Below are 24,464 nucleotides of genomic sequence, written 5' to 3' on the forward strand. Positions count from 1 at the left end.
GCTCTCCAACTCCTCCATGAGGTTACTCTGGCTTTCTCTTTATCATAGAACTTACCATTATATGAAATTACCTGTTTATAGTTTTTTTTTCATTCTTTCCTGACTACAATGTAAGCACCACAAACAAAATCAGGGGTCTTTTCTGCCTGTCGAATTCATTCCTGCAGTCCCTGTAAAAGTATACTGTTTTGTGTGTGTGTGTGTGTGTGTGTGTGTATTTTTGAAAGAAACTATTTCGTCCACAACTTACCATTTTGTCACCTCATTCTTCAAAATCTTTAAATTCCATGGCTGTATAAAAACCCTCTATTTTTACCATGCACTTTATGCAAATCATCACTTAATATTGCTAGAATGGTGTGAACTTCCAAGTTATTGAGCTAATACTGAGGTTTTCCTTTTAAAAACACCAAAACCTGTTTTGATAAATACAAGGGAAATCATGAGACATAAGTTAAAATAAATCAAGTTACAGAAAAAGTTTCATAGACATAAAAAACTTACATAGAATATATATATATACACACTAAGAAGAGAATTTCTCTGCAAAGTATTTCTATTTCTAGAACATCCTTTCCTGTCCTCAAGAAGCCAGTACAGATGCTGAGAAATTCCTTAGACACATGCAGGATGCTAAAGAAAGAGGAGCTGGAGAAAACTATAGTGCCTTTCCTTTCCCTTTAGAATAGAGAAAAAAATTCCTAGTTATACTTTACCGTATGCACATTGTACTTCAATAAAAAGTTTTGGAAAATCTCTCAGCTAGCCTCTCTTCTGTCTTAGCTCAGGCACAATCACCTTTAGGTATAGTTGACATCTACCTTCCACCAGGGACAGAATAGAAAATGTGCCTGTGTCTCCAATCAAATCTATTAGATGGAAGAGGTTGGGGTCAGCGATTCCAGTTTCTGGCATTCAGAATCGTTGGGTCCAAACAGTGCTTCTTTCATTTGAAGAATGAGCTTTTCCATTCCTACCCTCCTCCTTGTCTGCCATTGTAGAGAATGCCCATGGGATCTTCAGGATTTTGTAAAAAGTAATTGGAGTTTGAGGAACTTTGGAAAGCAATTTTCATTGAAACCAATAGTTTTCCATTTTTTTTTTCAATGTGTCTATAAGAATACAGGGTAACCCCATATGGATATGCCTCCATGGAAAACCACACACACATAACCCACTGAATTAAGTTTCACCGAACAATAACACCCTTACTAAATGAGAGCTATGCCCAGTGCTTTCTGTCCTACCCTGAACTGTTTTTTTCATTTCGTCTCTAATGCTGATTGTAACATACTAAGTTGATTTCATGATCTCTTAGTGGACCACTACCCACAGTAGAAAAATAAGGATTTCATCATTTTTTGGAGGAATGAATGTGAGATCAGAGCACTGTGGCTACTTTCGCCCTGACCTTCCATATGTGAAGTATCTTTCTTTTTTGGGGTGTCAAATTCAGACTCAGTCATGGCTCATGATAGCTTCTCCTTGGCTTATTTCACAAGATTTCTAGAGCATTCTTAAAAGAAAACAGCTTTATTAAGGCTTTACATATGACGAACAAGATTGGGGCCAGAAAATGCTGACTCAGTGAGGTGTTTCTGTCCAATGACAATGAAAAATCTGAATGACTTACAAAGGTCTACTTCCCCATGGATAATTTTTTTTTAAAGCCAGAGTCATAAAATTTTAGAGCTAGAAAGGACGTCAGAAATCTAGTGCAGCCCTTTGATTTTTATGACAAAATCATGTTCTGAGGAGTGCAGAGTATAAGTCTTGTTCCCTTATCAACAGTGACAGCATTTGCAGCCACAAGCAGATATATTTTAAACAAACAGAATCTGATAAAAATAAGTTTTCTAGCCTTCAAGATGAAAAGGGGGAAAGTTGGTATCTTTCTTCTGTTTTTAAAAGTTGTCTAATGACTGAGTTGTAGAAACTCTGGGCTCATTTCTTACACATCTTCTTAAGATAGTCGTCCTATGTGCTTGGATTTTTCCATTATTTAGACATTTAACAAATATTAATTGAGACCATGATATCTGTTCTCAAGCAGCTTATAATGAATTTTACAATTTTTACGTCAAAAATTATGTTATCCAGGAAATAATACATCATAAACAATATGTCCTTTGTATTTCATTGGTCAGACTTTCTTGGTATTTTATTGGGTACATTTGATGTACCACTCTGGGTCCTAGTTTATTGGCATGGACTCAACTTTTTCATTTCAAGTTATTTGTTCCTCTTGAGATCTTACCTCATTTCTTATTTTATTCATTAATTCAATAAATATTTACTGAATATCTTAGAACAGTCAAGCACTGTTCTAGATGCTGGGGCTACAGAAGTGAGCAGAGAACGCTAAGTTCCTGCACTCAGGGAACATACCTATAAAAGGGGCCCATCATCATTAATCAAGTTAGTTAATTAAGCCTGTCTGGCTTAATGGGATTCTTTGGGAAAGTATTAAACTATGCTAAATTTTATAAATATCAATTCCCAGATCTCCAGCAGGACTAAGGAATCCAGTGACTAAGAAGTTGAATTCATTAGATTATTTAAAAGTTGAGAGCAACATTCCTAGGTGTATTGGAGAGTAATCCCCTAAGTATGGTTCTTCCCATTTAGTTTTAACCAATAATTGACAAAGAAACAGGGAAGGAAGAAAGGATGATATCCACAGAATGAGGAGGCAAACAAGTGCAAAATGAAAATTACCAAGAATACTATCTCAGTCACATAGTATTCACTCAGGACATAGTAATGAGAAAACCTACTCATGTTCCCAACTTGAATAGGGTTGAATCTAGCAGAAGTGGTGGGAAAACTGTTGGCACTCTCTTTCCAGAATTGCATTGTTTTGATGTTCTGACTCAAGCCTTAAGCATGACATTTCATGATCAGCTAAGCCGCTGAGCAACCACACCCTATTCTTGGCAAAAATATATATCATATTACATTACAAAGGAAAGCACAATGGAAAGTTTTCTTAAAATAATAAATAAACACTGTATCTTATTTATACATCTTGTCAAGATTTTCAAGGACTTGTCCAGCTCTCTGGCAAAATCCCTGTTTGTTTGCTGTGGAAGATGCAGTGTGCAGAGTAGCTGCCTGAACAGCAAGCTCCTTTTCAATTTCAACTCCTTGCAACCCTAACCAAGAGGGACTGTCTTCTTTAGTGGTAAAAGTAGATCCAGGTTTTATGGCTGGAGAGAGTCCAGGGCACTCAAAAGTGAGGCAGATGGTTGTGAAGAATTATTTATGGCAGATTGTGTGATGCCTGTGTTGTACTCTGATTTAATGGGGGAGAAAATGAAATCTGAAGCAGAGTGAATCCAATTTCCAGATTTTACTAGGTGTACACATAGGTTTTACACCGGGGTACCGTGGTGACCCCCAGCTTCTTTACATGGCTTTCATACTTTACAAAAGTAAGCTCTTTCTAAAACAGACCCATGAAAATCCTTCACTGGGTTTTCCACAAGAAGTCTCCAAGACAACACTTTTGACATTCTCAGATGGGTCTTTCTCCTGTAAGCAAAATAAAACTTATTTCTTACTAAGAAATGTAACACATAAATACATATATTTTGTTAAATATAAGTATCAAATTTTATTATACACCCTATTTTAATGTATTTTGTTAAGCAAGATATGCAACTATTCATAAGATTATTTCATATGCATCCTATTTTTCTCTTTAGTTTGTGAGAAAATTTAGTCTTTATATTTTTATACTTTTGTTTTCTGAATTTTTATTTATTATTTGTAAACATTTATTTTAATTGTCAAAAATTATACATATATATGTATATTGTACCATGTTTTCTTTTTTTCTGAATAGCCTCACATTTATTAAAGAAATCACCTTATGAAACCATTATGATTCTGACATGAAAAATAGTGCCACATGAAAAAGAAACAGACTAGAACTCCTCATGCAGATACAAGAATCTCCTAACAAAATATTAGCAAATGAGGGCTGGGGTTGTAACTCTTTGGCAGAGCTCTTTGTCTAGCATGTGTGAAGCACTGGGTTTGATCCTTAGCACCACATAAAAATAAACAGATAAAATAAAGGCATTCTGTCCATCTACAACTACAAAAAAATTTAAATATTAGCAAATGAAATCTAGCAATATCTGAATATATAATACATCCTAAGATAGGTTGATCCTAGGAATGCAAGATTGTTTTAACATTAGAAATCAATTCACACAAAAAATCAATTCAAAAAATTTAGTATATTTTTAAAATATAGTGGAATAATCATGAGATCTTCAATAAGTGAAAACAAAGCATTTGGCAAAACCCATTTGTGACTAGGGAAAGAGTGAAACTTAACCAAAGTTGGGTGAACAAAGATTTTATTCCTATTAAATATGCATGTATTGTGAATTGCTAAATCAAGTTAATTAGTATACATATGCCTACCTCACATATATCACTGTGGCCCTTGTGTCATTACAAATATATATATTTAAAATATCACTTTTGCTGGGTGTGGTGCGCATCTGTAATCCAGCGGTTTGGGAGGCTGAGACAGGAGGATCTGTGAGTTCAAAGCCAGCCTCAGCAGAAGTGAAGTGCTAAGCAACTCAATGAGAACCTGTCTCTAAATAAAACACAAAATAGAGGTGGAGATGTGGCTCAGTGGTCAAGTGTCCCTGAGTTTGATCCCCAGTACCCTAACAATAATAATAATAATAATAAAGTATCACTTTTATTTATATGTAAGATAGATGTAGATGATCTTTGAATACTGCTTTGTACAAATGTATTTATACCTTCAACAAATACTTACTCATTCAACAAATATTTATTGAGCTCTTTCCATATGCTAAGCCCTATGCTAGAGACTAGGATAGAGTAATTAACAAAACTGAAATGGATCCCTCCCTCATGGAGCTTACAATCTAATGAGGGAGACATTGAATATGTTATCACACAAATATAAATACAAATGGAAATACATATATAACAGTAAGCTATGGTTAGTCCTGTGCAAGAAAGCATTGAAATTGTAAATGTTGGGAAGGACAATTTAGAAGGTCAGATCCAGAAAGGCCTTTCTGAGAGCAAACATAAGTACAAAGTCACTCTGGAGCACAACCTCAGACATATTTACATTTAGAGAACCAAATCCAATCTACATGCATAAAAACTTAATCCAAAGAAATACTTGCCTAATTCCTGCTTTTCCTTTGACTGTGGGTAACACTGCTGACATAGCATTGGTAGAACTTGTGGCTTATTTTTCTTAACTATAAGAAATTTAATAATTGGACCTGTTTATTTGGCCCGAGATTTAGGAGTTTATATCAGGAGATTTAATTAGGATACTAGGATTGCTTTTGCAAAGGTTAAACCTTTTATTCTTCTTTTATATTCATTTTCCTCTTCTTCAAAAAAGAATTATATTATATATATTATAGTAAATGTATACAACATAAAATTTACCATTTTAACTATCACCACCATTTGCCTTCAGAATTTTCTCATCTTCCCCAGCTGAATCTCTTACCCCTTAGTTTCCCATTCCCCCTCCCCTCATCCCCTAGTAAACACAATTCTATTTTCTGTCTCTATGAATTTGACTATTTCTGGGTAACTTAAATAAGCAGAATCATACCTGCCTTCAGAGTTCATCGATTCTAAAATTCCAAATAAAACTCTGGGTCTTTTTGAAGAAAAGACAAAGGATTTATTCTGGCCAGGGCCAAGGGAGCAGAAAGCAGAGGGTTTTGCAGCCCATGACAATGAATGCAGGTGGAGAGGCCATTTAAACAGAAAAACCACAAAGGAGGAGGGTGGGAGAGGCAAATAGAGTCATAAGTACGTTCTCAGAATTGGTCACTTTTTAAGGGAACCATTAAGGAAGTAATCTAATGTCTGCCCCATTAAAGATATGTGGTTGGGGTACAAGTCGGTGAGGGTGGAGATATCAGCTTCTATGCCAGTGGACTTATTGGGAAAGGCAGGGGCAAGTCCCCACACAGAGTGAGATGTCTGGGCAGAATGGAGTCAGTCTGACTTAACTTTCACATCATCCCATAACACATCCATCTTGTAGCATAGGTCAGATTTGGCTTTTTTCTTCAGACTAAGTAATATTCCATTGTATGTAAATGCAAACTCTCCCTATCAACTTATTTGTCAATGAACATTTAGGTTACTTCCATCTTGGGCTAGTGTGACTCATGCTGCTATGAACATGTATGTGCAAATATATGTTTGCATCTGTTTTCATTTCTTTGGGGTTTATTCTCAGAAATAGAATTGCTGGATCATATGGTGATTCTATGTTTAATTTTGAGGAATTGATCTTATGCTTTGTAAATTCATGCATTCATTAAATGTTTATTAGATCTTTACTTCATGATGGGTATCTGTGCCAAAAGTTGGAAATGAACAAACAAGTCTCACTACCTTTGAGGCCAAATGTTTAAGTAGCTCACTGTTGTTTTTTGTTTTGATGATGATAATGATTTGCAGTTCAGTTCTAATTCCCTTTCCCAAGATCCTTGGGACTAAATATAATAGTATATTTGCATATAAGTAATAAAGTAACATATTAATATTTGTATCAGTGTATGGCAAGAGTGCCATCATAAATCATGCTGGGTAAAATATTTTAGTTACCATGAGTATGAAGAAAAAAAAACTAGTTTAGTCATGATGAGTATAAAGAAAAACAATGTTTTCATCACCATGAAATTACTCTATAATTCCACCATTTCCTTAAGAGGTCATCATGGTCAGCTTCCTTTTCATAATTACACTGTTTTATTTTGTATGTTTATACTTCACCATCTTCCAAAGAAACTGTAAGATTGTTTTGAGTAAAACTGTGATGCAAAAAAGATTGAACTATTTATATGGAAAAACAGACTATAAAACTCAAGATAGAAATGGTGAGGGGATTTTAAAACTATAGACTAAAGAAATATTTGGCTATTGAACACAAATTTCGTTCTGAGCTGCCTAGTAGCCAAAAGAAAGATGGGAACTCAGATAATAGCATTGCTCTTATGATTTTAAGAAATAAAAGATACCAGCCAGTCACACTTTTTGTATTTGACCATTATGTTTTGGGAATTTGGCATTGAGGTTCTTATATTACTGAGCTATATAATTTTGTAAAGTCTCAAGCATATTCCATATATACATATCTCCAAACTGGCCAAGATGGCTTCTCCAGCCTTCACATCATTATTCCAGTTACAAAGAGGAGGAAAGAGTGAAGCAGGGTATGCCCCTTTCTTGATGGACATTACTGGAATTTCATTCACTTCTTCCACTTATATCTCATGGTCACACACAGCTTCCAAGAAGAAATGTTTCCTGGGTGGGTAGCCATGTATGTTTGTTAACAAAGCCAAAAAAAAAAAAAAAAAAAAGAACAGATATTGGGAGACCATTAATATTTCTGCCACAGATATTTTATTTGAAAGAATATTTTTTCCTAAAATGCAGACTGGAGTTTAAAATCCAAGCTTTTGAGAGCAAAAGTAAATGCAAATGATCACAGTAAACATTCTTACAAGGCCATTCCATGTCAGACAAGAGCATTTCCATCTTAATCCAAGTGATAGAAAAATTGGAACAAAGGAAGAGGTGAGGTGGGAGGGACAAAGGAGAGACAATGTAACCAAAACCAAAAGCTAGGCCTCTAGGACCCTTTGCACAAGGATGCACTTCCTTCTTTAAAAGAAACTGTGGAAAATCATCACTCTCGTGGTTGTGCTTAAGAACTTGCTGCCGCTTTAATTTGCACATCCGAACATACTTCCAGTGGTGGACCTCTTAGGAATGCTCAAGAGGTGAGCAGGCAGGCATGAAGCATGTGGCTCTCTTTTGCCTGCCTGCCTGCCTTCCTCAAGTGCAAGAAACCTCCAGTCTGGGACCTGCATCCTGTCAAGCAGCTTCCTACTGGCTCCTGGGATGGGTTAACATCCTACACTCATATCCTGGGATCAGGGTTTCTCCACTTTGTCCTTGGAACTCTATTCTTTCCATAGTTGCTAGTTTCTGTGCTGGGAAACAAGTTTTGGATTTTAACTTCCAGGAAATGCACATGTAAGAGATAAATCTCTAGATTCTTTTACCTAAGTTTCTTCCAGCTGCACCCTGTATCTGTCCCTCAGGACACCTACATAGCTGGTAAATGTCTTGCTGTTGGCTTGTATTCAGTTCTCTATATTGTTACCTTATTTCCCCACCCCTTTTTTTGCCATACTTACCAAGTTTCACATTCCTTCATGAAAGTTTTTTCAAAAGAAAGGCCCACCACAGTTTCTAATAGGAACCATGCAATATCCAGTTTTCCCTACAAACTCCATGTCCTTTCTGGAAATTTAAGAAATAAGCTCTCTGCAAAACAGTCACAAGTATGTAAGGTAATGAATATGTTAACCAGCTTGATTTAGCCATTTCACAATGTTTGTATACACATATATGTATGTGTGTAAATATATATATATATATATATATATATATATATATATATGTTTGTATATAAATATTTATATATACACATAAATGTATGTTTCAAATCATGTTGTATATCATAAATATATGTAATTTTTGTCAATTTAAAAATGTAAATGACTTCAAAGGTAAACTACACTGCAAATTAATCTTGCAAGTTCTTTTTCATTATTTGATTGCTTGATAGTTTCTGCTACTCCTTTGTGACAGTATTTACAATAGTGATATCACATAATCTTTTTACACATAAAATCATTATTCTAGTTAGTGTTAGCAAATATGACAAACATGTAACTGGAATTAAATTGAAGATCACACAATGATCTATGTTATTTCAGAGGAAGAGTATTCTGCTTTTCCATGGTTTAATTGCTTTTCAGAAATTCAAGTTATATTTCAATCTTAATCTACATTTTTCTTGGTTTTCAGAGCTCATCTTTGCTTTTGTAATTCTTTGTTTGCTTTTTACCCCATTGCTTTTCTTTTTCTTTGGGGGTGTATCATATGTTAATTAATTCACACATTAACAATTTATCTCATGCCAATTTTTTGTGTGAGATGTTGTGCTCTATTCTGTGTGTGGACACAAGATTTCATAATCTGTTTTTAAAGATTTTTTTTTTAGTTTTAAATGGACACAGTACCTTTATTTTATTTTGCTTTTATTTTTATGTGCCGCCAGGGATGGATCTGAGCTTCACGCATTTTAGGAAAGTGTTCTACCAACTGAGCTACAACCCTAGCCCAAGATTTCATAATCTTAATAGTTATCCTCACAGAATTTATAATCTTGTTGAAGGACAGAGAGAGAGAGAGAGAGAGAGAGAGAGAGAGAGAGAGAGAGAACGAAAGAGAGAAAGAGAGGGAGAGATTGAGATTCTGCTCACAAATGGTGGTATGTGAAAAGAACCTACACATGTGTGGAAGCAAATCTGTCTGGAGAGGTGCAAAACAGAAGCAATCACTACTTGCTATTTAGGCAAGTAAATATTAAAATTCCAAACTAGAAAATAGAAAAAAATGTTTACCACCAGTGGGGGGCGGCAAGAGGGGGAACATTTAGAGACCAAAGCAGTAAAAGAAATCAGAAAAATGATCAATAACTTGCAGACAAGTTTAAAACGTCTACCCAATAAAAACATCTAAGAATAATATTAATAAAACAACAAAGAAGACTTTTTTTCTGTTAAAAGACTGGCTCATATCTGGGATAGCTAAAGAATGTATCCAAATATATAAAAAGATTCCAGCAACAAAATGACTAAAAGCTTTAAAAAAAAAAAAAAAAAAGCAGAGGAAGGCTTTGTGGAGTTACTGACATTTTAATTGCATCTTAAAAGGTAGAAAAGCCATTAGTAGGCCATGATAGGAAGAAGGACCATCCAGGCAGAAGAGATATCCAGGATGAACAAACACACAGGAGTCCAAGTACCTGGAGTATTCGAGTGAGATCAGGTATTTCAGTTGGGCTGGTGCATGGCTTTCTATTATCCTGGGATTGGAATCAGATCAGGGAGGTCCTTGAATGCCAAGCTGAAGAATTTGGCTTTTGCATTTCAATCCCACTCTCTCTATATTGTCTATAAATCTGTTAACAGCCCTTCACCTTATTGTCTGGCTCTGGTATAATTATTTTATCTGTGGAGGATGATGTCATGGAAATAGCACAGAACTAGGAATCAAGGGCCTTGGATTTATATATTACACTTGGGTTTAGTATATGAATATTACAACCATAATTCAAGCCTCAGCAATTACATTGATAAGTCTCTTTATGTCAAAAAAAGGCTACAAAAGAGTTTCTTTGTTGTCAAAATTCTCTATAGTGATCTGTCCTGCACACAGTAGGTACTTAGTGTTTGTTGAATTTAATTCAATAACAAACCTCTGACATCCATAACATAACCCCAGCTATGTAGACAAAGGAAGAATGAAGGCTCCAGGTTTAAGGGTGGTGAACAATTGCATTCTCCCAATTCAGTTTGGGGCTCTGAATTGGGAGAATACAATTTTTATTTTTTTATTTTGAGTTTTATTTTGTTTGTTGGGAGGGGGCTCCTAGGATCAGAATCTAAATTATGATAGTAATTTTCCCCAGAATTTATTAGGATTTTTAAGAACACAGAGAAGTTGAGATACAAGTACCACGAGCATTCATGTACCAACCACTTAGGGAGTGCTATATTGGTCTCTTTGTATCAGGCTCTGAGCTAGACACTGTGCAAACTTCTGACTCCACTGCCCGGCAGTGCCATGGTGTATTACTCCCATGACTCAAAAACTTTAAACAAACAAACAAACAATCACCACAAAATAATCCTTGGGCTCAGAAAGTTTTAGCCATTTATTTCCTGAAAGCCCTCTTGGTAAGAAGTTGTAACTACTAAAATTTGAACTGTCTGGCTGTAAAATCTGAGTTCTTTCCACTATACCAAAGCAGTCTTCAGAATTCTTTTCTGCTGTGGCCTGGAGTCACAGATCTTAACCAAGTACCTACAGGATGAGGAGCATGGAAAATAGCATTTGAGGCCATAGGAAGAAATGTAAATTGAAGACCCAGGCACTTCAGGCAGTGACAGATGAATCAGATCAAATTGTAAAAGCTGATGAGTTCCTGCCCTAAGTGATATCAGTTGCTGGACACTATGAGGAAAGAGGGAGACAGGGGGGCAAACAACTTAAAATCACGCTCTTTGGCCACTGAGCGACCTACAGCAGTAAGTGAGGCAGGGTGAGCACCGGCAGTAGCCCCATGCTAGGCCTTCTCTCTGCTGCTGCTGTTCTCCACACTTGCTAAACCTTTCCTAGGTTTCTTTTCACTTCTAGAAGTATCTGTACATCTCAGGTATTTTTCAGTTTCTACTTCTTCCATCTGGGTCTCCTCCCTGAGTTCTCCAACCATCAGTGACCTTTCCCTACTCTGAACTCATGTGGCTCTTTGCTCCACAGACCCAGGGTCGCTTAATGGTTTGGGCACAGATTGCTTGGGCTCATATTTTGATATTTCTTCTCTCTGTGTATGTGATCTTGGACAGATTGTCTAATTTTTTTATGCCTCAGTGTTTCCCTCTCTTAAAGGGGATGTATCAATAAGAATTCTGTTGCAGAGAACAGAATCTACTCTTGCGAATATAAACAGAAAGTCATAAATTACAGGGTATTACATAATGCAGAGAATATTTAAATTGCCACAGGAAAAAAAACTCAAAAAGTGAGCTTTCTGAAGAGTCCCATGGTGCTTGGCAGAAATAGACCACCATGGGGACTCCTGCCTCTTCTCCACTCAGAAAGTTACCTGCTGAATGCCAGGGTCAAATAGAAGTGCAAGGGCTGCGGCAGCCATACCCACCTTCTCCAATCCAAGTAATAAAATGCACATCTCATTCTGGCTTCTCAATGCCCACAAAGTATGGATATAGATAAACCACATTGCTCTACAGATTTTCACATGCAGAGAGCAAAGTGTGGACTCTGCATCGCTTCCTCTTTCCAAACAGTGCTTCAGAGGAGCCAAATCTAAATCCCATCCAGTACCTTAGCTGCAAGGGAGTCTGGAAATGTAGTATTGGGGTTTCTGGCCTCTGCATGTCAGGGAGGCCCTGGTTGAGATGAATGTTGACTGCTAATCCACCATAAATAACACCTACATACAGATAATAGGTTTACCTACTCTATAGAATTGTTGAAGGTTTACATGAAGTGATAAATATAAAGTACTTAAAACAGTGCCTGACACATGGAGACTCTCAATAAATAGAGCTATTTTTTGGCCAGTTCCTAAGATAGTGATCTAGGAAAAGCCAAGCAGCCTTTGATCGATTCCCAAAAGTCCCACCTGCTAGTAAGTAACTTTAATGAAACTACTATCTAAGGAACACCTGTTCCCTGGTCAGAAAATTGAGGCAAAGAGTTACTGCACATATCACGTTTGATCATGTGCAAAAGACAGTTTGAGAATTATAATGAGTGCTCTGGTGGCTTTGCTGTTAAGAGACAAAGGGGAATGAAGGGAAGGAGGGGATGGGAATAGGAAAGAGCAGAATGAGTCAGATATAACTTTCCTATGTTCATATATGAATATACAATCAGTATAATTTCATATCATGTACAACCACAAGAAGTTATCCACCATGTATATATAATATGTCAAAATATACTCTACTGTCACATATATCTAAAAAGAAGAAAAAGAAAGGAAAAAAAAAAGAGAGAGGATCCTGGTGAATTGGAATGTTAGAGTTGTGTTCAAATTCCAATTCTGCCCCTAAGAACAGCAGTCTTCTTCCTGTGCTTTTTCTTATACACTCTTCCATCATTTCTCTCCATTTGAATTTCAAAATTAGCCAGAGACAGCACAGAATTTCACCAGGTCCCCATGAAGAAAGCAAGGTTCACCTACTGCCATTGCCACCTCCCTATAGAGGTAGGCCCTCCCCAGCTCTCCAGAGCTCCTGAGCTCTTTCCAGGAGACTCTCTGTCCCCTTTACACCAGTTCCTATAACTGAAGGGCCAAAGAGGCTCAACCTCAAGGAAGAGACAGGTGGCTTTGGAGCAAAACTTGTAAGGCATTCTCCCCAGGGAGAGAAATTCCGAAAGTTGAGCTCACTCTTTCCTGCCATAAAGCAAACTGAATGTTAACAGCTTGCTGCTGTCCAAGCTGGTGTTTTTTAAATTAAGTATTGTTAAATCCATACCATTTGGAATGATGCTTCAGACAGCCCTGACACTAGCTCTTGCTGCTGCTTTCATTTCACCTAATATATTGTGCGTGGAGCCGGGAACCAGGATTATGGCTGCGGCAGCTTCTGCTGCTGCTCCACAGACACTTGCAGACGGCTTTAATTTAGATACCTGAAGAGGAAAAAAGGAACCGGGCCAACGCCCTGCTCACATGCCTTAAGGGGCTTTTCCCAGGCGGCTGTTAGTATGGGTCTAGATTACCTAGGGTTTTATGTTATTTTTCCCTTGGCACTGAAAAATGTCTCAGAAATGACAAACTTGGGAAACAGAGACGCTGTAGGCTAAAATAAGCTACTTTCCATCATCAGGTAATATATACTCATGGTAAAGCCTGGTAGGCTGCCTTCTACTCTTCTGCCTGTGCTGTTACCAGCCCCTTCCAACACACCTCCCTTTGGCCAGACAGCCAACACCTGAATCTGCATGTATGTACAAATATATAGATGTATATATGTGAATATGAGATCAGAGTGGTCGGAGTCATAAGACCCTGGTACAAAGTCCAGTTTTAGCCAGTGAGGCCTTAGGTAAGTCTCTTCGCTGAGCCTCAGTTTCACATATATAAAAAGGCACTGGCACATAACCAACTGCATCAACTAGTCAAAAATGTCAAGCGAGATTGTACATGCAAAAATCATAAACCTTAACAATATCACATATACTTTGGAAAGTATCAAAATGAGCTCATCTTAAAAACATTCCCCATCACTCTTATCCAACTTGATTTGTTTCTCCTTTTTCTAGAGTTTTAAGTAAACTTAGAATTTTCCCGCACTGTGTTAACTCTGGACCTTTGCAATTGGTTTTGCAAGTTCCTCCAGATTCTCCCAACAGAAAAGATGATGTGGTGAGCAGAGAGACCAGAAGCATGTACTGGGGTCGGCCTCCTCTAGGTGTTCAACCAATGATAGAGGCCTTGACTTTAAAATAGTATATTATTTGAGGACTTCATTGAAGGGACCATCTTGCTATAAATTGGCATGCCCAGCAAAACTCAGAAGATGGTATTGATTTCCAAAGCAGAAGAATCTAGCGTACATGTGCCTACCAGTTATTTTCTGACCATACCAATTTTTTTCCCCTCCACAAAAGATGCCTTATCATTAACATGCTAATGCTACCATTCCTTCTCCTACATCTGACGCAAATGAACAGATAACATAGTCTCAGACTAAAAGTTCATTTCAGTCAAAATATTTTTTTTACTGTGATGAGGATTTCAGATAGCAATCCAGTATTTTCACATCTACTTGTAAATACCCTTTAGCCTATGAGAATTAGCTAGTTTTCGAGAGATTAGTAAAAATAATCTTTCTGAAAGGGAAAAGCCTATTTCAAAAATAGGACCTCTTTGTGTGTGTGTGTGAATCTGTACTATCATTTTCCTAGTTCAATATATTTGGTAGTGAGGAGAAAATTGAATCCTTGATTGCCCTTGACTTTTGTGACAGGTTAACAGTGGGAGTTTTAAAGCTTCTCCCTTGTTAATTGATATACCATATGAAGTAAGTAGCTGAAGTTGAACAACCTGCTTTTCTTTACCTTTTTGCAAAGCAACACTGCAGGTATGTGTATTGGCAGACCTGCCTGTATTCACATGTCTGTGATGGCTAGATCAGGTTTTCCATATTTGTGTTTCAGACCTCTCATCAGTATTTTTTAATAATGAAAGGAAAGAACATTAAGTGCTTTCTACCTCCACCACATGTATTTCTGGTCTATCAGATCTGTAAAGAAAAGCCTCCTGGTAATACACTATGAAAATGTATGGCTGGGTTTGCTATTTCATTCTCTCAAAACTCAATAATTTCCCTAGCAGATAAGAGGAAGTGTGTCCTTATTTGACACTTAACACTTTCCTAAAACTAATAATCTCCTCCAGTAGGGTTGAACCTTGCTTGTTGGTAGATTAAGTGGCCTCTGAAGATTGCTGAGCTTCTCTTTGCTGCCTTGTCTCTTTGACGCACATAAGTACTTCCTCCAGGGCTGGGCTGCACCTCCGAGGTCAACCTGTCCAGCCCTCTGGCCCTCCTGGACTAGTGGTCAACAAAGGTTTATCCTTTTCTGCAGTATAGCAGCTCCGAAAAAGGATGTGAGTCAGGTGAAGAGGAGACTGTAACTCTTGGTTACAAGGTTTGGGGATTAATTGAGGATTTAATTCATCTTTTCTTTCCCTCCCCCTGGGAAGCAGATAGTTGAGAGTTGGCAAGGTGTCAAAACCAGGCAGTTTCTCAACCCCAAATTTCAGCCCCACTCAGTCTGGAGTCTTTGTTCAAGGCTTCTTTTAAACCAGGGGTTCTCAATTTCTAATTGTGCCTTTAGAATCAGTAAACCTTGGATGTTTCAAATTGTCACTTTACAAAGAAGCAACTTGTCCCGTCTCCCCACCATCAAGTCCTTAATACACAAAATAACTTATGCCACTGTTAGGGTTAGTGAGGAATTTTCATGAACTTCTACAGTATTCCTTTTTCTAGTCAAAGGGGAAAATAAAGAGGAACCTTACGAAGAGGAAGAAAGCAGTTGTCCCGAATACGTTTTAAGGGCACATTAAGTCAGTTTTTGACTATGGTTCTCTCCCTTTATGGCATATGTTATATATTGACAGGGATTAAGTTTCTCTCCTGAATGGAACAATACACGGACACAGGGAGCTACTGTACTTTACAAAGCAGCAGACATCAGCACAGGCAAATGGCAAACAGAAACACATCTCACAGAGAACTGACCAGGTTAGGGAAAAGCCCAGTGCTTTGCTTCCTCTTGTGTACTTCTGCACCTCTGGCATTTCTCTTCTCGCTCTGCTGCTCGCTCTCCTTTCTTTTTCGTCCTTTTCCCCCTTTTTTACTCACACTGTTACACTTTCTCTGTCCCCCTGGCTTTGTTATTCAGCATGTCTGATTAGCAGGAGCCTGATTGGCTGGCTGCCTGCTCCGAGAGAGATTCCATTCAGCTTACCCCCCACCCATCCACCCACCCACCCCTCGGTCAGGAAATGTGAGCGGGGCTGATGGAAGCTGATAGGCAGGGCTGGAGTGTTAGCACCAGGACTGGATGTGACAGCAGGCAGAAGAGCACTTAGCAGCTTATTCAGTGTCCGATTCAGATTCCGGCAAGGATCCAAGCATGGAATGCTGCCGTCGGGCAACTCCTGGCATACCGCTCCTCCTTCTGGCTTTCCTGCTCCTGGTAAATGCCTTTTCATTTCAATATGTTGCTATAGCCATTTAGTCTGGGTGCTGTTGGGGTGGTGTGTGTGTGTGTGTTCATCTTAAAATTCCAGGTAAAATAATTTACATGATAGAAGAAGTACCCCACCTCCTTCCAAAACTTTAATTCCAACTTCCCAAGCTGAATAAAGTCTACAAAACTTACAGGAATTAGTTACAGGTATATCATAATTTTGTTACTGAGACACAAACTTTGGGATATACTGCATAGAATCTGTGAGCTGAGGACTATATAAATGTTTGGAATTTGGATAATAGATGTCCTGAAATCAAACTCACTCACTGTGCTGTTCCTGGAATTTTTTGAAGGATAGGCTGTGAGGGGCTTCCCTCCAGTGCCTTCTACGGATTATTTTTCCTCTGTACACATGTCCTAGGGAACCAGGTGAAAGAGGGAGTGAGAGCCCTCTGTGCAGCCAACCCAGATTAGAGCTCTTAATTACTGCACATTATTTATGGATAAAAGTTAATTCAAGTATCTATGAATTGAGGATTATAGCCTTTGATCTCAGATCTTCTTTTGAAGAAGAAAAAAAATGATGACTTTCTGTACGGTTAATTTCTACAGTCAATAGTGATAAGATGCTCTGTTCTCGAACATCAGCACATACTACATTTTTGACTCAAAGTAAATGTTCCGTTGTGACTCATACTTGGTTTTATGGGCAGAAAATGAACATTTACTGTCCAAAAACAATCTACACTCAAAATATTAATAGCAATGCACATTTTTTTTAAACCAGAGTGTTCTGGGCAGGCAGTTTAGTAAACCTCATCTGAAGGTTGGATTCCAAAATTTGCACACACTGATTCCAAACAAACGTGATTGTAGCTCTCCTTGTCACATTTATGACATGCCAGAACTTCCTCAGATGGTAACAAGGCAAGAAGGGAACAAGGTAAAAATGCAACCAGAATATAGGTTGTATTGCTTCATTGATGGGGAAGGAATATTTTGTTCTGCTTTGAGTCTGACAAATTTGATCTGCACTATAATTTTGAGGAAAGGAAGCAAGCCATTTGGTAAGATTGTAAAGGTCTAGGAAGATTCATCAGATAGAGTAGACAGACAGTGATTAAATATTTTATGCATTCCTGTATCTTAATAATTTGCATCATTGTAGCTAAAAATTATAATGCTGCCTTGTAAATCGGAATATATTTTCAGTTTTTTGTAGAAACTTAAAGGCAAGTGAAAGTTTAAGCATGAGTAGACTATAAGTTTTAGCTGTACTGAAGAATATAAAGAGCAGAATGTTTAGGTGTGCTTTATGTCTTGTAAAGCAAGCAATTTATAAAAGGTGTCTCATTTTTTCCATATGGGATGTGTTACTTATATACATCATTAGTTTGTCTCATCTTTCCTTCTTTGTGATTTTTTTAAAGTGTGTGTTATTTCCCCAGTAAATTGCATCATAAAGCAAATTACCAGTACACATTACTTTTTTTGATATTTTCATATGGAAGTATGATCTCATTATACTTGAGTAATACTAGCCTACACAGGAATAGATTGTTTTTCTACCCATTTGGTAAATGCATTATATTCCTCTTTGATATCTTAAATTCATATATGTATTTGAGCATATAATTAGACTTACTTGGAAAAAAGGAGTGTTTGCTTATTTCAGAAGGACTTAACACATGTTTGGATTACAATAATTGCATTATGAAGTTGAAATGAAATCAAACCCAGGTTTGTTTTAGGCCTGTGTTTAAATGAATTGCGAATCTAAAAGTTATGCCAGGAAAAAAAAAAAAAAACAAGAAGTAGCTGTTGAGTGCCTAGATACATCCCATGCAGAGCAAGAACAGCATTAATAAGAGCTGTCACGTGTTGTGTCTAAAGGTGGCAAACACTAGACCTGTTGTTTGAAAAACATTTCAGTGAACCCTCACAATAATCATGTAAAGAAACCCATCAAACCCATCCTACAGATAAGGCAACCAGCTTATATTTGAACCCAAAGGTCAAAGAATGGGGAGAACATAAATTGTTTGCTTTGCACTATGGTCGTAAAAATGTCTGGCAATGATGGAAGCAATGATGAGGCTTGGTCTGCACTCTTTGTTGGAGACAGGCAGTCTTTTTGCATCATCTTGGCCATTAAAGATATGTACAGTGTGGTGGATACTTGTTATACTTGCTCATTAACTGCCTCTGTTAGGTTTACAGCCAAAATTAATTATTGGCTTAAGAGAAAGTGAACTTTAGCCTGACCTGTAGTTGACTTAGAACTAGAAGTGTGACTTTGTCAGCTCAACCTTCAGACTTGATAAAGATACTGACTTGGAGGACCTGTTTTTCCTATGATTCTTTTACATAACAGAAGAGTCTGTCTACTCTTAAATTAATTTAAGCAATTTCTAAATGTCTTTTTAACTTAATTGGAAAACATCTCTCTGTATAATGACAGGTCCAATTTTTACCACATCAAAATAGCTTTCATTTCACTGACAGTTAAATCATATGTCTCATGACTTGGTTCCTCAGCGTGTACACATGAATAGTATTGAGCCCTGGTTTTGTCAAAATCCTTTCCTCCCAGCACACTATTCCCTAGAGAATTAGGTCCCAATACCTTTCGTTTCTATTTTAGATCACCACCGTACTTTCATGCACAGTGTGCCCGCTGGAGACTTCTTTTTAACTCTGGACACAGTTGGACACTAGTATCAAACAAGAGATTTCATTTTGATATTCAGGTCAAATTAAGCCACATAATATGACTTTCCCAATCTTCTCACCCTGTTCCCCCTTTTCATTCTCTCTCCTTTGTCTCAATTGTTTAGCTCAAAAGAAATGTGGCAAAAACCATGACCGGCCATTGACATATGTGTCCATCTACACTTGAAGTCAAATCACTTCTTGTCAGAAAGGCATTTAATCAAATTTGCATTTGCTTTTTGTTTCTTTTCAGTGGTTTTTTAAGCTCTTTTGCCTGCTATTGTGAGAGTTGCAAGAGTAACACTAGGAATTATAATAAAGTACATGTGTTTTGCTGTTGAATTTCTTTTTCTTCTCTGTACTAATTTATACATGGAAACTAGTCAAACACAATAGCCCGTTCCCTTCAATTCCTCTGGCACTGTCTTCCACTATTATCTAAGTGAATCTATCTTGGATGGCGAGAAGCTCCATTAGCTTGTGGAATGAATGTTAAATCCCTTATTTACAGCAGATTGTGGCCTGTTCCAACAATGAGAGAGTGTGTGTGCGCGCACGCCTGTGTGCACAAGCACCTCTCTATAACTGTTCACTCTATTTCTTATTCTCCACCTATGCTGTCTTTAAATCAAACTTAAAGAATTTCTTGTCCATCTGTGGAGCACAGCAGCATTTATTTAAAAGTGATTTTCTTGATGTTTTCGTGAAGTTTCTTGTCATTTATCGTCATTGTTATTTTCTTGGGCTACTGTTTTTAGTTTCAGTCTGCTCAGGACCACTTCCTGACTCCCTTACTATTTTCATGTGAACCAGTTCTGTCCCTTCATATAAGATGAGGGAAGAATGTCCAATAGTGGTCACTAGTGAACCACAGAAGAGGCCTGTTACACTGGGGAAGTTTTCCTTGTATGATTCTATGGACAGTGAAGACTTTTAAGAGACAGAATGAATAAAGGAATGTATGTGTTTGTGCTTTTGTAAGATTCTTAGTCCATGTTCATGCCCCAAGTGGAATTAGGGAAGAAGGGATGCCCTTACACACCCTGGGGTAGGCTCTTGCTCTAATTAGGAGTGACACAAAGTTCATTCTTACAGCTTAATATCAAAATTAAAGTCAGAGTTTGTGGAATTTTTTTTATCAGTGAAGTGTACAAGCTACTCATTTGTAAAACTCCGTTTATTTTAGCATGTTTTTGCATAAGAATTATATCAGATGAGACATGGCCTGGTATTTGGGTCTTCTTCTTTTTGTGACTTTATCAAAATATAATTTCAAACTCTTACAGGAAAATATAGTGTGTTGTGAATTTCTGCATTTCCTGTGGCACCTAGTAGAGTGCCTTTATATTCAGGCAGCAGAAACACTTGTGAACATTTTGAAGAAAGGAAAGGTCTTATAGAGAGAGCACATGGTGCCCTCACTCTTCACATTTTTCCATGTTTTCAGACTTCATTTGTTTAGACCACTTTCCTCAGTCAAATGACAGTTCTGCTTTTAATTTGTGTGTCTTTCAAGTTCCAGGAACATCACTTTCTCAGGTTCAATTATCTAAGTTTCATCCTTCCCTTCCTCTACTGTTTCTGTGGTCTCATGAGTAGGGTGACCTAGGAGTGACCTCTTCTAGCATGGGGACTCAAGTCTTTTCTTGAGTGAGAGCATTGCTTGAATCCTCATGAATAACCTACTGGTTAAGTGTGCTGAGATAATCACAGGAAAATGTTTCTAAATCGAGTTTTATAGTCTTGCCGTTGTTACTAATTTTCTTCTTCTCGAGGGTTGGCTTCAAACTGCGTTTTTACCAGAATGAGACAAATTCATGTCATTTTCTGTCTACATCATAAAAATCATACCATGTGGTTGAATTTTGGCTTGATTGGCAGTACTGGCTCATGAGCGGCTTAGGACTGGCATACCAAAGGTGATGTAAGTCCTAAAGGATCCTAATTGAATAGGCCAGCACAGCTGTGTGGGGAGCCTGCCTGCTAACTGGGGTGAACTGTTGCTATCAACCCCTTCTTTCCATGAGCTCAAATATAAATGACTAAATCTCCCCAATTCCCGAACTTCAAGATTAAAACCTACATAGAATAAAGCCTAACTGTTCTGCTTTGCTGGTGCACCCAGCATGGAAGGCAGTTAGTAGAAAGTTTTCTGACCATGAAGAAGATAACCCTGATAGATATACCCTTAGCCTGCAGCCAACAGTGGCCTCTGGCTTTTCACGTGTTTGATTTCCAAGAAGCTCAGAATTTATAAATCAACTCTTTTCCTCTATTCATTGATTTTTCTCTAATTTGGTCACAGAAATATATCTCTTCTCAATAACTAATTGTAACATTTCTTAGAAGAAATACCCTAATTTCTGGGTTTGAATAGTCTCATACAAAATTCCAGCAAGGTATAGTTACATGGATAATCAGCCCTTAGTAATCATGTGACAGAAGGCATCAATAACTAATTGTAATGACTACAATATTTTAAGTGGTGTTTTAAGTAGTTTTTGTGCTACCTTGCGTTTGTCTCTGTCATTTTATTTCTCTTCCTTCACTTACGTTTCTAGCCTCACTATAAAGCTGTGGACAACAGCAGAAAGAATAACATGTTCCTCCTGTTTCTATAAGAATGTCTGATCATTAGATCTCAATAAATGTTGTTGAATGAATGAATACATGGATAACTAAGAATGACTCAGCAAGAAAACACAAGAAAAGGATAAAGCACAAGTAGGAAGGGAATGAAGACATTCATTTCCAATGTGAAGCTTTTCACTATTTCTAGTTTTGATAAGACCAAGTCAAAAGCACCAATAAATTCAAAAGAGCAGACATATCTTGTGTTTCTCTTTCTCTCTCTTAAACATATATAGCCACATAGTGAACACTCCCTTTTACTATTGTCAATTAGAAGGAATCAATATACATGTTTCGTATATTTTTTATCCATTAGGTTCTCAAGTGTTTTTCCTTTCACAAAACTTGTCCTCAAGAAGAACATGATATTTACATTACCTACAGTTTTATAAAACTGGAAAGTATTTATAAACTCTCATTTTAGCAGAGACAGTGTTATGGACTCATCAAAACTCTTTTCTTTTTATTACTGGGCATGAAGATAAATTATATTTCTTAACCTTTGCTGTGACTGGATGGTGTTACGTGATCCCAGTTCTGGCCAATGGAATATAGTTAGGCATGACATATGCATAGAACTCCTCTGCCTGACCTCTCCTCATGATCCTCCAAGCATCAAGTACTCTCTTTTTACCTCCCTGCCAGATGCAGAGATTCCAGAATAGACTTTCAAAACTAAGGAATGGCAGAGACACCAAGGGCAAGGCCCAGGGCCCTGAATGGCTACATGGAGCTCAGCCCCTCACCATTGCTTCTCACAGAATTCACTATGAATGTTAAGCATAAGTGGAAAATAAACCTTTGCTGTATGAAAACACTGAAATCTGTGAAAATGTGTTATACTCAAAACTTAAACATGGGCTTCTAATTTACATGCTATGAATGCTAGTACTTAAAAGAACTAATACCACTTTCCGTTCATTATATGGAAACAGAGAAATAGGAAGATGCCACATCATCCTAATGGCAGCCAGATCTTTGCACTTTGCAATTTACTGTGCACTCGGTGTGTGCAAAGTATTTGAATGTCTATTGGCACTGCAGGAAAAATGGGGAAATGGGTCAGTTTTCAAACAGAATCCCCAGGTGAGTAGAGAAGTAATGAGGAAAAACAAAAACAAAAAAGAAGCAGGGCTATAGTAAACCAGCTGGAATCTCCTGGAACAGAGCAGGACCAAATAACGAGACTAAGGACGCAGAACCACACAGATACAAGGAGAAGACAAAGGCAGGAGAAAGACACTGAGAAGCAGAAACTAAGGTGTTCTACTAACGCTGCTCCAAAGACAGAACATCAGAAAAAACAAGGAATGAACAAGTGACAGAGAGAAAATCAGACAGGCAAAGAAATGGTTTCTATAGCAGCAGAGAAAGTAAAACACATTTTTTCAATATAACCGGTCTCAGACTATCTTTGACATATTTTTCTTGGCGGTGTCTCTATTTATCAGCTCTTCGTCATGATAATAAAATACCTGAAGCAGCTAACTTAATAAGAGGTTTATTTAGCTCACACTTTTGGAGGCTGGACGTCCAAATGGCATAGCCCAGGCTATGAGGGCCACTGGTGAGGGCCACTCCTTGGCTGCATTACCTCAGGGTATGGAGAGTAATAGTGAGAGGGTGCAGGAAGCAAGAAAAACTGTATCTTGAACTAGTAGTGATCTGGCATCCCACAGCCCTTCTGAGGGCACACCCCCCGTGGCCTAAGCCCCTCCTACTACTAGGCCCCATCTTTTAAAGGCCCACCTAGGGTCCAGGCCTCCAATCACAATGCACCCTTAGGGGACATTCAAATCACACCTAGACCATAGCCGTGTCCAAGTGTCATGAAAAAGCTCTGATTTTAGAATGTAACCATCTGGGGGCTGGGGCTGTAGCTCAGTGGCAGAGCGCTTGCTTAGCCTGAGTGAGGCACTGGGTTTGATCCTCAGCACCACATAAAAATAAGTAAATAAAATCAAGGCATGCTGTCCAACTACAACTACAAAAAGAAAGAAAGAAAAAAAGAATGTAAATGTAATCATGTGGGCTGTAGCACTGATCCCAGCTCCATGCTCTTGGTCCATGACATACTCCCTACTGCTTCTGTCTGCGCATTCATATAGGATTTCCATTCCATCCAATTCCCACCAGGATGAGACAAGTAAAGGCACCATTAAATGTGCAAGTATTTTATAAAATCAAAAGTACAGTAACACTTCAAGTGATTTGTTTTGTTTTTTGTTTGCGGTGCTAGGGATTGAATCCAGGGCCTTGTACATGTGAGAAGCACTCTATCAACTGAGCTAAACCCCCAGCCCTGAAGTGATTCGTTTTATTCATATGAAAATCATTTGTCCATCACCAGCAATCTTCACAATACAAAGCAAAGCTCCACTGGAGACAGATGAAGGCTCCATGGAAGATTAAGACACAGTACTTATAAAGAGGAGCTAAGTAGTTCTTTAGACATTTTGTTGTAATTTAAAACACACACACACACACACACATATGGCTGTAGGTAGCAGTTCTGGACTAGATATTATTATTTTCAATTGTCCCATAAACTGTTTTATCCTATAAACAAACCTACTCTACCTACTGAGATGCTATTTGTTTAATGCTATTCCTATTTGTGAATATAAAATATGGCTTCCCACAGATTATGAATGTTATTTCCATGGATATGATCAGTTACTATTTGACTTCAAACATTACTT

The 24,464-nt window shown here is 37.7% G+C and overlaps 1 protein-coding gene across 3 annotated transcripts in view; it reads left to right on the forward strand.

The window, feature by feature from the left end:
• Adamtsl1 (ADAMTS like 1) overlaps window positions 1-24,464 on the forward strand; it is a 935,498-nt gene that overhangs the window by 524,424 nt on the left and 386,610 nt on the right. The window contains exon 1 of one of the 3 annotated variants that reach the window (XM_046467403.2): window positions 16,232-16,422. The exons of the other annotated variants lie outside the window; for them this stretch is intronic. Within the exon in view, the coding sequence (XP_046323359.1) occupies window positions 16,360-16,422 (63 nt within the window). The 5' untranslated portion in view covers window positions 16,232-16,359. Of the gene's footprint in view, window positions 1-16,231; window positions 16,423-24,464 lie in introns of those variants that run through there. 3 annotated transcript variants of the gene reach the window in all.

This window comes from Marmota monax, unplaced genomic scaffold, assembly GCF_021218885.2.
Source record: "Marmota monax isolate L192 unplaced genomic scaffold, Marmota_monax_Labrador192_F-V1.1 WCK01_AAM20220418_F8-fsc00033, whole genome shotgun sequence".
Classification (NCBI taxonomy): Eukaryota; Metazoa; Chordata; class Mammalia; order Rodentia; family Sciuridae; genus Marmota; species Marmota monax.